This window comes from Jatropha curcas, chromosome 6 (genome assembly GCF_041381405.1).
Source record: "Jatropha curcas cultivar XTBG-Jc1 chromosome 6, XTBG_Jcur_1.0, whole genome shotgun sequence".
In the NCBI taxonomy this organism is placed as follows: Eukaryota; Viridiplantae; Streptophyta; class Magnoliopsida; order Malpighiales; family Euphorbiaceae; genus Jatropha; species Jatropha curcas.
This window is the reverse complement of record NC_143156.1, coordinates 3,687,784-3,702,180: the sequence shown is the minus strand read 5'-3', so window position 1 is coordinate 3,702,180 and position 14,397 is coordinate 3,687,784. Positions and strand designations below refer to the sequence as shown.

Here is a 14,397-nt window from a genome sequence, read left to right as displayed (position 1 = left end):
AAAAAAAAAAAAAAAAAAGAATTATTTCATTTCGATTTGGTTGGATGAATGCTGTTCTGGTTATATTGTCCTACAATTGTCCGGACATCCAACCAAACAATATTTAATCCAGACTGTAACTGATTTAAGCTTCTCCTGCACATGGACCATCAAAATGTGAGTTTCGTTGTGGTTGTTATACTCATGAATTCACTAATTTAATTTGTAATATTCTATAAACAAGACAGTCAGAAATTACTTTTGTCATTGGGCATGAAATATGGCGTTACTGCTCTTTTCAGGGGTTGGGATTATTATCTTACTCTGTCGCTATATATTGTCCTCAGATTGTTTCTATCAAAGATACAATACGACCCCCTCAGGAGGACTTCAACGATGTGTACATTGTTTATGAATTGATGGAAACTGGTCTTGATAAAGTAATAAAATCCGAACAAGAATTGACTGATAAACAGTGTCAGGTACGCATCATTCTTTTTCTTGGATTGCTTATTTTCTATGAAGTACTTTACAATTGTAGCTATATTTTTTCTTTTCCAATTACTTATGATTTCAAAATTCTTTGATATTCACCTTAACCCTTAACTAGTCCCAGCATCATACTGCTTCTGAAATTCTTGCCTCTTGCCCTTGTGAACAATAAATTACCACACAATTTTTACTCCTCATCATTTTTTTTTTACTTTTGTAGTACTTTTTATATCAATTGCTCCGAGGGCTCAAATATGTACACTCAGCAGGTGTTCTGCATCGTGATCTAAAGACTGAAAATTTGCTCCTGAATGCTAAAGGTCACCTTAAGATTGCAGACTTTGGTCTTGCAAGGATAAAATCAGAAACCGACCCCATGACTGAGGAACTTGTCAGACGCTGGTATCGAGCACCAGAATTGCTCAAGAGGCAATCACATTACACTGAAGCAATTGATATATGGTCAGTGGGTTGTATACTTGGTGAGATAATGACACGCAAACCTTTGTTTCCTGAAAAAAACTCTACTTGTATGTTGAAGCTTATCAAGAAGGTATGTTTGTGGACATTTCTCAGCAAATCTTCCATGGACTATTTTTTTTCCTCTACACTGAAAACTTCTTATTGTTCTTAATTTTGAAGACCTGAAATCTTCTGTTTCACTAATTTGTCATGTATCATTATTGTTTAGAGCCTCGAGTCTTTCTAAGTTATATGCCTTTCTGATTTTCTCAGGTCATCCTTCTCTCTTCCACCGTTTGCCCTCTTCTTCTTTCTCCTACTCCCTATCCTTTTCCTTTCTGTGTCTCCCATCCCCATCTCCATGGCTTTATTTCGTGTGAGTGGTGGAATAACATGAGATGATCCTCTTTGTTTTGCTCTCTTGTGCTAGACAAAGCTTAATTTTCAACATGCATGCCACAACCGCTTAGTTTCTGGCATGTTTGGAAAGGAAATATATAGCTGGTGCATTGATATATGGAATTGCATGTTCTCTATCTATTGTGTCAAATTACTTAAAAGTGAAACATCTCATCTACAATTTTTCTCTTCCTCTAGCTCATCGGTCTGCAAGACGATAATGGTTCAAGGCCAGATTTTGCTACTAGATTTCGTAATATGTTTCCGTATGCTCCTAATATGTCTGAAGATGCTCTTCATCTATTGGAGAGGATGCTAGTCTATGATCCAAACGAGCGCATTACAGGTACGAAGTGACATTTTAATTTTTTCGTTTTCCTAAGAGTATCCCTGTATCAATTAGACGAGATTAATTTCATTTTGAAATCTGTGGTTATCCTTTTCATAGGTGTTTTTTCCACGTATCACATATCGAACAGCTAACCTTGCAGAGATTTTCTGCTGAACTAAGTGTATATTACCACTTAAGGCATTATTGTCCTCTAGCAAGTGACAAAATTATTATGTCAGTGTCCATGACAGTTAGAACTGAAAAAAACTGACAATCCTCAAAATTCTCTCTTTCTAAAGTAGAGAATGAAACAAACTGAAAAAAGAAAAAAAGGATTTGGGTTGACTTAAACTTGATTCAATTCGAACCATCTATACCAAGAGTAAAAATTGCATATAATTGACAAATAAAGATGAATGTGATCGAGTTTCACTTTTAATTTGCTTATTGACAAAGCTTCTCCCATTTTATTTCCTTCTGTGCAGTTAATGAAGCTTTAAAGCACTCTTATTTGGCACATTATCATGATGTCAAAAACGAACCTGATTACCCAAGCCTTTTCTACTTTGATTTTGACGAGTCATCACTTTCTGAGGTCGAGATAATGGAACTCATCTGGGTTGAATCTGAACAATTCAATCCATATCCATGAAGATTATCTGATAATGTGTTGTACACACTTTGGAAAATATTCCATGATTCCTATGGTTGTTATAATCCCTTTTTTTTTTTTTTTTTTTTTTTTTTTACTTTTTAAAGTTAAATTTTAAGAGTAGTATAGAAGTTTGCGGTTGATGGTGATTTTGTTCCTTCAATTATAATTTTGTTTCATTCCTAAAATATTTGGATTTGTATTTCATGAGTTGTTAATTCAGTTTATGTTTGCAACAAATGACTTGTTAATTCAGGTTATGTTTCCATGAATTTATTTTTACGTACTTAATAGATTAAATTAAAATATTATTAATATCATTGCATAATAACTAAAAATAATATTAGAAAAATAAATAATGTTCCTTTCAAAAAAGAAAAATAGATAATGTACTTTAAAAGACTACAAAAAATGATTAATTACGTAAATAAAATTAATAATGGAGGAATTGAAGGGTATTTCAAGTAAGAAAACCAGAAAAATACAAAATTAATTACATTGTAAATAAAATTAAATCCAATAACTACAAAATTTATTATGTAATAAATACAGAAAGATAAAATAAATACACAAAAAATAGAATTACAAATCCATGTCTTTAATGGCAATAGTAATTGGCTTGGCAGGTGCTACTACAGGTTGCTGTGACCTTTACAAATGGATGCTCTAAAAGCTGGGAAGCAGTTGGACGTTCCTTTAGATTAACTTGTAGGCATTTCTGGATAAAGTTCCGAGAATTATCAGAGAGAGAATCGGGAATAGAAGGTGGAATACCTTGTCCGATCCGATACCATATCGACCAAGGTTCTAAACCGGAGTATGGAAGTTTTCCGGTTAACATCTCCAAGACAGTGCAGCCAAGGCTCCATATATCAGCTTTAATTAGTCCATATTCTCCTTGTCTTGTCGAATCAATGACCTCAGGAGCGGACCAGGCCGGAATCCCTCTCCCTGCCTTGAGGAGGTTCTGTAAATTTGTCAATCCAAAATCTGCAATTTTCAGGCCTCCATTGTCTTTCAACAGAATGTTCGCACATTTCATGTTTCCGTGGATGAAATTTCGTTCATGGAGATACTCCAAACCTTTCAGTATCTCTTTGGTGTAGCAGGACACTAGGGCATCATTAAGGGTTAGTTCTTTATAAACTTTATCGAGGGAGCGTCCATTTACAAACTCAAGAAAAATATAGAGATCGTCGTCCTTCATTTTTGTGCCAAGACATTCAACTATATTTCATGATGTAGTTGAAGCAATGAATCAATCTTATCCTTTATTGAGCTGAATTTTTCAGCGCATTCAAGAGGAACTTTCTTTGCAGCAAAAACAAATCCATCGGAATCAGCAATTCCTTCATAGACTTCTCCAAATGACCAACTTCCCAATATTGAGCCCCTTCGCCAACTGCTAATGCTATCTATTATCCTTTTGACCTGCCAAGAATTTATCTTGCTTTAGTTCTTAGCTCATTTACTAGATTAAGTTTGACAATATAACAGCAATTCAAGTTGTTGCAATTTGAAGACCTGTGGAGAACTTTCACTACTATACATAAATATGCAGCAAAATTTACTCAAAAGCCAAAACATGGGGAAACAAATAAAATTGAAACCAGGAAAATCCTTACCTTCTGGTCGTAAGACAACAGAGGATCGACATGAACCTCTGTCTTCCTTTCTCCACTAATCTTGTTCACAGTACCATTAGATAGTGTTCTGGGTCCACACAACACTTGATTAATGTCTTGATGCTGTAACCCTTTGAAAGACAACAATTCTTTGATTGATACACCAAAGATACTGGCAAAGCCTTGTGCAAAAAATGATACCTGTTTAAGATATGTTAGGGGCAAAGTTCACAGCTTCCGATATTGAGTAAAATTCCCAAATGTTCTGAATTATTGAACTTACCAGCAGATCCTTATTAGACCTGTAAGACATAGATGAATTGGCCAGCTGCGTTAGGAACACACCGTCCAATGCGACACCTATTCTCACTTTATGTATTAAAGCTAATGCAATCACTTTGCCAGCAAATTCCACAAATTCATAGTGGGAGAGTTCAGGATTGAATTCTGCTTATATAACATGTTTATAAGTAAGGAAATGATATTAATTTCACCAAATAAACAGTCTTGGATTCTAATTTCATTAACTAAGTTACCATTTTGGGATTGAACTTACCAGGATTAACATTGAAACTTGGAGAATCGCCTGGATGTGCTAGGAAAAGGGGATTATTTGGGTTGAATATAACTTCACATGACTTGCATAACCAATCCTGTAATACTCGAGGATCTGTAAGACTATTATGCTGGAATGCCCTAAATTGATCTGTGTCCAAATCTTGAGACCAGAAAACTAGCTTCTTCATCAACTCTGCATCTGTAGATTCCTTAACCCCAGGGATCATCAACATGGCCAATGCATCCTGGAATCATTATCAGTTACATCGTTGTGCTCAAGAAGCCATTGATAGTCATAGCCATCTCTTCTCTTAGCGAATCGAACAATTAGAGCACCTAATGGAAGCTTTGCACTTTTTAATACACTCCAAAATTTATCCCGAGAATGGGGGCAAAGTCTAGAAATGAAGTTCAGTTCTTCCAAAATGGCAAGGTACATAGACCATTCAGGCTGGACTTCTTCTCCATTAACTAGAGATTTTTGTACTGTTCAAAGCAGGAACTCAATGTCATGCAACAATTTAAAACAAATATAATGAATAGACAATTTTCTTCCGTCATTTTTATATCTCTCTGAAGAAATGGGCGCTGCCTTCTCCTCCTCCTCCTCCTCCTCTTCCTTCCCCTTGTCTTCTTGCTTCTCTTTCTGTTCCTGAATAGCATGGTATAAAAGGCGTGATAATGCCTTGAAGTCACGAAAATCACTTATTAATGAGTCCATTGTCTCCTTGGTTGAAGGTGAAGTGATGCACTGATGCAAATCCTTCAGCAATCTATATGCCAAATCGTCAAACATGGGTAGAGTCTGCCATTCCGGGAACAATATTTTATACCTATCAAGAAGCACATAATTGGCCTTTTCCGCCAAATCTCTTAAACTGTGAAGACTTAAAACATATAAAGAATCCTCAAGACAAACCATCGTCCTCAAAAACTTGCATAACTGTAGAATTACAGAAGCACGTTCATCAAGAAAACCTGTTGTCTTTTCAGCAATCATCAAATACAACAGATACCTAATATAATAGTCAGCCTTCTTGCTGTCTCTTATATTTTCTGATGCATAAAGCGCAGCCAAATGCTTAAGAATACAAGACTGAATTAGTGCGTCCAATGGCTCGGGATCTTTCAAGTTGCCGAGCAAATTGTACATATAGCAGTTCATGCATCCATAGACTAAAGTGGATTCCCCTTGGCGCATCCTATGTAAGATTGAAATTATTGCATTGATCTCATTCAATGTAACCGGAGCCGGTATGTTCTGTCTATCAGACGAGGGTAATGACTGTTCGGCTACTTCGCTTGCCATAACGGAAGAACAACCGGATTGATGTTAACGGCGGTGAATGATGATCTTATCAGTGGAATAAATTTTCTTTGTATCTCTTATTCTTCCTCTTCTCTTCTCTTCTCTCTCAATTTTCTTATGTTTATATTCCCCTAAAACCCTAATCCTTTAATTCTGTCGTGATCTTACGACTAGAGATCTTGACATCAGTCGATAAGGAGTTTTGATTCAACAGAGGTGAGGAGAAGAAAGAATGTCATCCGAGAATGAAAGAACAAACCGCTAATGTCCTTTAAAAAAGCAAATTAACCGACACAAAACAAACTTTTCTATGTCCTTTTCCACCTCAATTTCCAATTAATTAATTAAACCGACATTGTTGAATTAAATTAAACAAAATAGACTTTTCTATCAACATATTCTACCTAATTTCCTATTAATAAATTAAAAGTGTTATGTCACGCCTAAACATAAGCAATAATGTCTTGCCTGTGCGCGTGAAGTGAGCTGACTAGGAGCTCTACTAGGCTTGACCGTGGGAAATAGCTTTATTAAAGAAAGAATGACGTAGGCAGATAGAAGTAGTAGGAGTTCCCGTCGAAGGGCAAATTCTTCATTTAGAAAAGATCCGATATCAAGTGACAGCGCACTAGCTGATCGGTGTGAATGAGAAAGTGTTATATGACACACAGAATCTTTAGCAAATGTTGTGTGAGCAAGTGGGAATCGATTTTTTAAAGAGTATTTTTTATTTTAATTTTTTTTTAAAAAGAAAATCACTATTCTTAAAATCGGATCAGATATCGAATTGATTTGATAACTAAATCACAGTTAGACCAAATCAACTTGTTTTAATTGGATTATTATCTTTTATTTTATTCTAATTATTTATAAATATTTAACGAAATATAATCATAAATAATGTTATAATTAAAAAGTAATAATACAACATAAATATATAATTGTTTTTCAAATCATTCAGCATCAAGTATTGACTTTTAACTACTGATTTTATATTCTTTAAAAAAAAAACTACTAATTTTCTTTTTATGAATTGTGTTAGGTGGGTGGTGTGAAACATATTTATTGCTATATAAAAGAAAATTATACAAAATACTTTACATTGTTAAAGATTTATGAATACTTTTTTTTTTTTTGTAGAAAACTTATTGACTTATTGACTTAGTAGTATAGGTAAGATATACCAAAAAATTTATAATATATATAGTTTATTAAAAAAATTTGATTAATCTAGATGTACATAAAAAATACATATTAATATACGTTTTGTTTGATTCAATTCAGTTTAGAATATTTTGATTTCAAAATCATAAACTGAATTAATTTTTTTATATTTTTATATTAGATCAAATCACAAATTTTTTTGTAACTGTGTCTTTAGTCAAATTAATTATTTAATAACTATTAACCGATAGTTATTCATATAACGGTTTAAATGCTATTATAAAATTTGTTATCAATTCTATAATTCACAGAGATAGCGTTTTGGTTAAAGCTATTGTTGTCGGAACCTAACCTATATTTGAGCGTTGAACCATTTTAAATAGTTATGAACGCTCCTACTTTCTATCTCAGTTTTCGACTAATATTTCATCAGTCGGTCGTTTAATAATAAGACGGTAACTTACACATAACACAGGTATAATCTTGTGGCAGGTGACTTGATTATGTATTCTAATGGCGGTTTTGTAGCACAGTGATAAGATTTAAGGATGAAAATGATAACAGATAGTTAGAATGAAGGTCATGGTTGACAAAACATGTTGAAATCATGTCTTACTTTTTAGGTCTTTATTAAATTCTTAAATTTAGTGTAATTAATATTACTGATTGACAAAGATTCTCCCATCTTGTTTCCTTCTTTGCAGTTGATGATGCTCTAAACCACCCTTACTTGACACTTTATCACTGTAAAAATGAGGAGCCTGTTTGCCCAAGCCCTTTCAACTTTGATTTTGAGCAGCCACTATTTCCTCTGGAAAATATCAAGGAACTCATCTGGAGTGAATCTGAAAAGCTCAATCCAGATCCATGAAAATTATCTGATGATACCTATTGTATACACTATTGAGAACATTCCATATGATTTCCAATTCATGTTATAATTTTTGTTTTTAAGTTAATTTTTAAGAGGTGGTTTTTTTAAGGAATAAAAGGATACTCTTATTAATGCACGATAGAATCAGAAATAATAATATCAGTTTATTAGCTTGTCTTCTTACAATCATTTATAATTCTACCAAACTCTGAATCATCCCGATCTGTAGAACAAAACGCTCGATTGCTTTAACATGCTGAAGTTTGATCCAAGAAAAACCCCAGCAATGCCAAGCACTTCAGCCATCTGAGGAGTGTTTAGACCTGCAGTAAGTCCAGATAAGCCGCAACAAACTGTCCATTAGAATCCCTGACAATGGCCCTAAATTCATACCATTATGATTTGGAAATATGGTAGTTTATACGTTGCACTTGAGAGAGCCAGCATGCGGTGGAATCCAACAATGAGCAAATATCGAAGTACATGTTACTGTACTAGTTTCTTTTGCAGATTTCCAGTCATTAAGGCAGCGTAGATCAAGAGAAACAACCATGGAGGAAGGGGCGTGCGGGTGTGAGGACTATGTTAGGATATATTATAATAAGTATTGATATGGGAGCTTTATTGTGATTAGTTGCAAGTACATGAGAAGTAATTAATTAGGTGTTGAACTGATATTAGTGTTGAGCAGGCACATTGTATGTACTCTTGTATTGAGATATTGAAGGTTAATAAATTAACGAATGAATATACTATCCTCTTTTCTATTCTCTCTCTCTCACCCTTTCTTTTCTTTTCTCATCTTCCAAACACTACTGTTATGTTATTCTCGCATGAACAGTTAGGATCCATTGTATATGATCCTAACAGCGAGTGTTGCCATATAAGAAGATTCCTGTGATACCAAATTAAAGATTCTAAGCAATTACATTTCCCAATCCAAAATCAGCAATTTGCACCATATATCAAATTAAATCATACATCGCTTTTTACTATAAGCATTAATCAATCCATTTTGTCGTCAGTTCATGACATATTTTTCTCATTCTGCTTGCAGGTGCTGCTGATTGCTTTCACCTCTTTACAAATGGATGCTGTAAAAGCTGGGCAGCAGTTGGACGTGCCTTTGGATCAATTTGTAGGCATTTCTCGATAAAGTCACGTGAAGTATCAGAGAGAAAATCAGGAACATCAGGTGGAATGCCTTCTCCAATCCGATACCATATCGTCCAGGGTTCTAAATGACAATATGGATATTCTCCAGTTAGCATCTCTAATACGGTACAGCCAAGGCTCCATATATCTGCTTCAAGTCCATATCCTCCTTGTCTTGTCGAATCAATGACCTCAGGAGCGGACCAGGCTGGAATCGCTCTGCTTGAGTTGTGGAGATTCTCTGAATCAATTACCTTTGCCAATCCAAAATCAGCAATCTGCACAACTCCTTTATCATTCAACAGTATGTTTGCACATTTGATGTCTCCATGCATAACATTTTGCTCATGGAGATACTTCAAACCTTTCAGTATCTGTTGTGTGTAGCAGGACACTCGGGCATCATCAAGGATTAATTCTTTATGAACTTTATCGAGAGACCCTCCACTTACAAACTCGTGAAAAATATAGAGATTTGCTTCCTCCTTTTTTGTGCCAAAATATTCGACTATATTTTCGTGATGTAGTTGACGTAGTGAACCAACCGTATGCTCAATTGAGCTGACTTTTTGTGTGTCTTCAAGTGGAACTTTTTTTGCAGCAAAAAGGAATCCGTTGGGATCAGCAGTTCCTTTGTAGACTTCTCCAAACGACCCACTTCCCAACATTGAGCCCCTTTGCCAATTCCTAAAGTTACGTTCTGGTTTTTTGACCTGCCAAATTCATCACGCTTGCTTTAGTTCTCAACTAGTCTACAACGGTGGTAGATTAAGTTTGCAGATTTAACAGCAGTTTAGAACTTTTAGCGCTACTGTAACCTGAAAGGGTAAATCCTTGCAATACTTGAAGACTTGTGGAGAACTTTTAGTATAAATAATTTACTCTTACAGAAAAAAAAAAAAAAAAAAAAATCAAAACTTGGGGAAACCAAGTAAAACCAGAAAAGTCCTTACCTCCTTGCCGTGAGACAATGGAGGATCGATGCGTATCTCCTTCTTTCTTTTCCCACTACTATTAGATAGTACTGAACTTGTCGAGGGTCCACACAGCACTTGATTAATGTCTTCATATTGTAATCCTTTGAAAGACAACAATTCTTTGAATGACACGCCAAAAACACTGGCAACTCCTTGAGCAAAAAATGATACCTGTTTAAGATATATTAGCGGCAAATTAAGTTCAAGAGCCTTACTGTATCACAACCTATCTCGAAAAAATCCCAAATGTTCGGAATTATTGAACTTACCAGCAGATCCTTATTAGACGTATAAGACATAGATGAATTGGCTAGCTGCGTTAGGAACACACCGTCCAATGCGACACCTATTCTCACTTATGTATTAAAGCTAATGCAATCACTTTGCCAGCAAATTCCACAAATTCATAGTGGGAGGGTTCAGGATTGAATTCTGCTTATATAACATGTTTATAAGTAAGGAAATGATATTAATTTCACCAAATAAACAGTCTTGGATTCTAATTTCGTTAACTAAGTTACCATTTTGGGATTGAACTTACCAGGATTAACATTGAAACTTGGAGAATCGCCTGGATGTGCCAGGAAAAGGGGATTATTTGGGTTGAATATAACTTCACATGACTTGCATAAGCAATCCTGTAATACTTGAGGATCTTTAAGACTCTTATGTTGGAATGCCCTAAATTGATCTGTGTCCAAATCTTGAGACCAGAAAACTAGCTTCTTCATCAACTCTGCATCTGTAGATTCCTTAACACCAGGGATCATCAACATGGCCAAGTGCATCCTGGAATCACTATCAGTTACATCGTTGTGCTCAAGAAGCCATTGATAGTCATAGCCATCTCTTCTCTTAGCGAATCGAACAATTAGAGCACCTAATGGAAGCTTTGCACTTTTTAATACACTCCAAAATTTATCCCGAGAATGGGGGCAAAGTCTAGAAATGAAGTTCAGTTCTTCAAAAATGGCAAGGTACATAGACCATTCAGGCTGGACTTCTTCTCCATTAACTAGAGATTTTTGTACTGTTCCAAGCAGGAACTCAATGTCATGCAACAATTTAAAACAAATATAACGAATAGACAATTTTCTTCCGTCATTTTTATATCTACCTGAAGAAATGGGCGCCGCATTCCCCTTGTCTTCTTGATTCTCTTTCTGTTCCTGAATAGCATGGTAATAAAGGCGTGAAAATGCCTTGAAGTCACGAAAATCACTTATCAGTGAGTCCATTCTCTCCTTGGTTGAAGGTGAATTGATGCACTGATGCAAACCCTTCAGCAATCTATTTGCCAAATCGTCAAAAATGGGTAGAATTTGCCATTCCGGGTAAAATATTTTATACGTATCAAGAAGCACATAATTGGCCTTTTCCGCCAAATCTTTTAAACTGTGAAGACTTAAAACATATAAAGAATCCTTACGACAAACCATCCTCCTCAAAACCTTGCATAACTGTAGAATTACAGAAGCACGTTCATCAAGAAAACCTGTTTGTCTTTTCAGCAACCATCAAATGCAACAGATACCTAATATAATAGTCGGCCTTCTTGCTGTCTTTCCTATTTTCTGATGCATAAAGCCCAGTCAAATGGCGAAGAATACAAGACCGAATTAGTGTGTCCAATGGCTTGGGATCTTTCAAGTTGCCGAAAAAATTGTACATATAGCAGCTCATGCAGCCATAGCCTATAGTGGATTCCCCATGGCACATCCTATGTAAGATTGAAAATATTGCCCTGACCTCATTCGATGTAACCGGAGCCGTAGCCGGAGCTGTAGTCGGATGCGGAGCCGGAGCCGGAGCCGGAGCCGGTATGTTCTGTCCATCAGATGAGGGTAATGACTGTTCGGCTCCGTCTTTTGCCATAACGGAAGAACAACCGGATTGATGTCAACGGCGGTGAGTGATGATCTTCTCAGTGGAACAAATTATATCCCTAGGCGAACTTTTATATATAAGATCAAAGTTAAAGAATGGTCCTTGAATACTACTATTTCAGTCTGAACTTGAAGAAAGACAAACAAACAAAATAATAATAATAATAATAATTACAATAACAACAATAATAATACATATCTCCAAATTAACAGTTTTTTACTTTTTTTTTTTCATTTAACAATCAAAATAGCGTTCAATATTTATTTTAATTTTACCATTTTCTGTATATTTGCATTAACTTTGAATTAAAAGATAATTTAATTAAGGAAAAAAGCACAGTAGGATTCATGTGGATCGGGAAAGATAACTAATTTATCTCAATCTTTTTAAAAAAATAAATTAAAACATTTTTATAGTTTACTTTCGTCGGTCTATAAGATTTTTCATCTATTTTTTGTATTTTTGCCGTTAAGTATCTTATAAAATAACGAAAATATCTCTTTTAAAACCATAGAGATCGTACTATAATTTTTTTTATATAATATTTTAGTATTTCTCATTAAACTCTATGTTTTCTTATTAACTTAATAGAAAAGATTTCAAAAATAGATTAAATTAAGGACATAATAGTATACGAAAACAAAATATAGAGACGAATTGATATATTTTGAAAAAGACAATGAACTAATTATTTCGTAAACCACAGAGAACGGTAATGTACTTTTTTCTTTAGTTAATTACTCTTATTGTTTTTAAAACTTGACGGTGGTTTGATTTTTATTTCTCATAAAAAAGTTAAAATGGTCAAATTTACCACTACAGAGTAATATCAATTAAGAAACACATCTAATGCTAAAAGAGAAAGTGTCAAAAAATTATTAATGCTGAGTTATGTGTTTCCATATGGGTCAAACTATAAATGTGAGGTGTTAACAATATTTTTACACTGAATACATAAATTTACCCCTGAACTTTGTAATTTTAACTTTGTGGCACTCAGAATTTTGTAGATGACCTATCTTGCATTTTAACTTGTAAATTTGATAATATTACACACTTTTTGACACTAATATCAATATTTTTTAGGATTTTTAACTTTTATCTGTAAAATATTAACTTAATATATAATTAACATGACTTTTAAAACAATAATTTTAATAAATTTCAACTTTTTAACGAATCTTTATTTTATCTAAACTTTTGCAAGTTGAAATATTCAATAAAATAAATTTGAGAATTGAAATGCTTAACATATGTAATTTTATAAGTTAAAGTATTTGATAAGTCAAAATAAAAGTTAAGGATACCACAAGTATCAAAATTCACAGGTGAAATTTATGTGAATTTTATGTATTTCGCCAATATTTTTACAATCAACCAATGAATCACAATATAATTTTCTTTTTATCTCTTATTCTTCCTCTTCTCTTCTCCTCTCTCTCAATTTTCTTATGTTCACATTTTCCTAAAACCCTAATCCTTCAATTCTGTCGTGATCTTATGACTAGAGATCTTGACATCAAATAATAAGGGGTTTTGATTAAAACAGTTCAAAGAGGTGAGGAGAAAAAAAAAAAAAGTCATGCGAGGATGAAAGAACAAACGACTAATATCCTTTAATGCAATATATATAAGATATTTTAGTATTTTCATTTAAATTTAACGGTAAAAATAGAAATATTTAACAAAAGGATTGATTTATTAAACATAATCAAAATATAGATATAAATAATATATTCTCCACTAAGCAAGGATAAAATAGTTACTTTTGAAAAAAAAAAAAAAATAAAATTATATTTTTCCAATTACAATTAACCGTAGGTATGCTATTATCTTTAAAAAAGCAGATTAAATGGCACAAAGCAAACTTTTCTATGTCCTTCTACACCTCAATTTCCACTATAATATTTTATTTTCTTTAAAATTTTGTCCTTTTCAAAAAAAAAAAAATCATTATATCCAAACAAAAGTGTGCAAAATAGCGCAAAGAAAATAGACAAATTCTATTATTTTTTCCTTCCTCCATTGTTATGGTTCCTCTCCTTTCCAAACAAGGGGTAAAAGAATTGATTGCAACTTTCCCCTTTGTTTAAAGGGCAAGTAACCTTCCACCTCAACCTTTGTTTTAAGCTTAATAGAAAAGAGAAAGAAAAAAGTTTGTTCTTTTATGTGTATTTTTGTCTTCAGGCTCTCCCGATTTCGGCATCGGACAATCAATGGAATTTAGCAGATATACGCAAAATTAAGAAGATTGGGGAGTCAATGGTATTGTGTGGTATTGTGTGGTTAGTGGAACACAAGAACAAGGAACAGTTATTGCATTTAAGGTATGGCACATTTAACCCTATTTTTGCTTTTCTCAGTACCTATTCTCTCCTTTATGCACTTAAATATGAAAGCATGAGAATGATTTACCTACACTATGACCAGTGTAAAAGCTTACCGATAGACAATAATATACAAAGTGTTTTGTTATTTTAAATTTTTTTATTATTTACTACTCTTTTATCCTTTTTAATTTTTGACACTCAAT

The 14,397-nt window shown here is 33.8% G+C and overlaps 3 protein-coding genes and 1 pseudogene across 5 annotated transcripts; 1 reads left to right on the top strand and 3 right to left on the bottom strand.

Moving 5' to 3' along the window:
* Positions 1 to 141: 141 nt before the first annotated feature.
* Positions 142 to 2,566, top strand: LOC149495299 (mitogen-activated protein kinase 6-like). The gene is made up of 5 exons (XM_089722697.1): positions 142 to 156; positions 282 to 461; positions 692 to 1,024; positions 1,531 to 1,678; positions 2,149 to 2,566. The coding sequence occupies exons 1-5, from the start codon at positions 142 to 144 to the stop codon at positions 2,313 to 2,315; spliced, it is 843 nt and encodes a 280-aa protein (XP_089578823.1). The 3' UTR covers positions 2,316 to 2,566.
* Positions 2,567 to 2,773: 207 nt separating this feature from the next.
* On the bottom strand, positions 2,774 to 6,087 carry LOC149495298 (mitogen-activated protein kinase kinase kinase 1-like; annotated as a pseudogene). The gene is made up of 4 exons (XR_016321299.1): positions 4,497 to 6,087; positions 4,224 to 4,387; positions 3,941 to 4,141; positions 2,774 to 3,746 (listed from the first exon to the last, which is right to left on the bottom strand). The product of XR_016321299.1 is annotated as a mitogen-activated protein kinase kinase kinase 1-like (transcript).
* A 2,659-nt stretch (positions 6,088 to 8,746) lies between these two features.
* On the bottom strand, positions 8,747 to 11,470 carry LOC149495297 (mitogen-activated protein kinase kinase kinase 1-like). 2 transcript variants are annotated; one of them, XM_089722788.1, is made up of 5 exons: positions 11,095 to 11,470; positions 10,519 to 11,007; positions 10,247 to 10,409; positions 9,954 to 10,148; positions 8,747 to 9,713 (listed from the first exon to the last, which is right to left on the bottom strand). In XM_089722788.1, the coding sequence occupies exons 3-5, from the start codon at positions 10,274 to 10,276 to the stop codon at positions 8,919 to 8,921; spliced, it is 1,020 nt and encodes a 339-aa protein (XP_089578914.1). In that variant the 5' UTR covers positions 10,277 to 10,409; positions 10,519 to 11,007; positions 11,095 to 11,470; the 3' UTR covers positions 8,747 to 8,918. The 2 variants fall into 2 exon arrangements, with proteins under 2 accessions (XP_089578914.1, XP_089578915.1); XM_089722789.1 differs by lacking the exon at positions 11,095 to 11,470 and having other exon boundaries at positions 10,519 to 11,086.
* LOC149495296 (uncharacterized) lies at positions 10,330 to 11,852 on the bottom strand. Its single transcript, XM_089722692.1, has 4 exons — positions 11,473 to 11,852; positions 11,095 to 11,372; positions 10,519 to 11,007; positions 10,330 to 10,409 (listed from the first exon to the last, which is right to left on the bottom strand). The coding sequence occupies exons 1-4, from the start codon at positions 11,850 to 11,852 to the stop codon at positions 10,330 to 10,332; spliced, it is 1,227 nt and encodes a 408-aa protein (XP_089578818.1).
* Between the last annotated feature and the right edge of the window lie 2,545 nt (positions 11,853 to 14,397).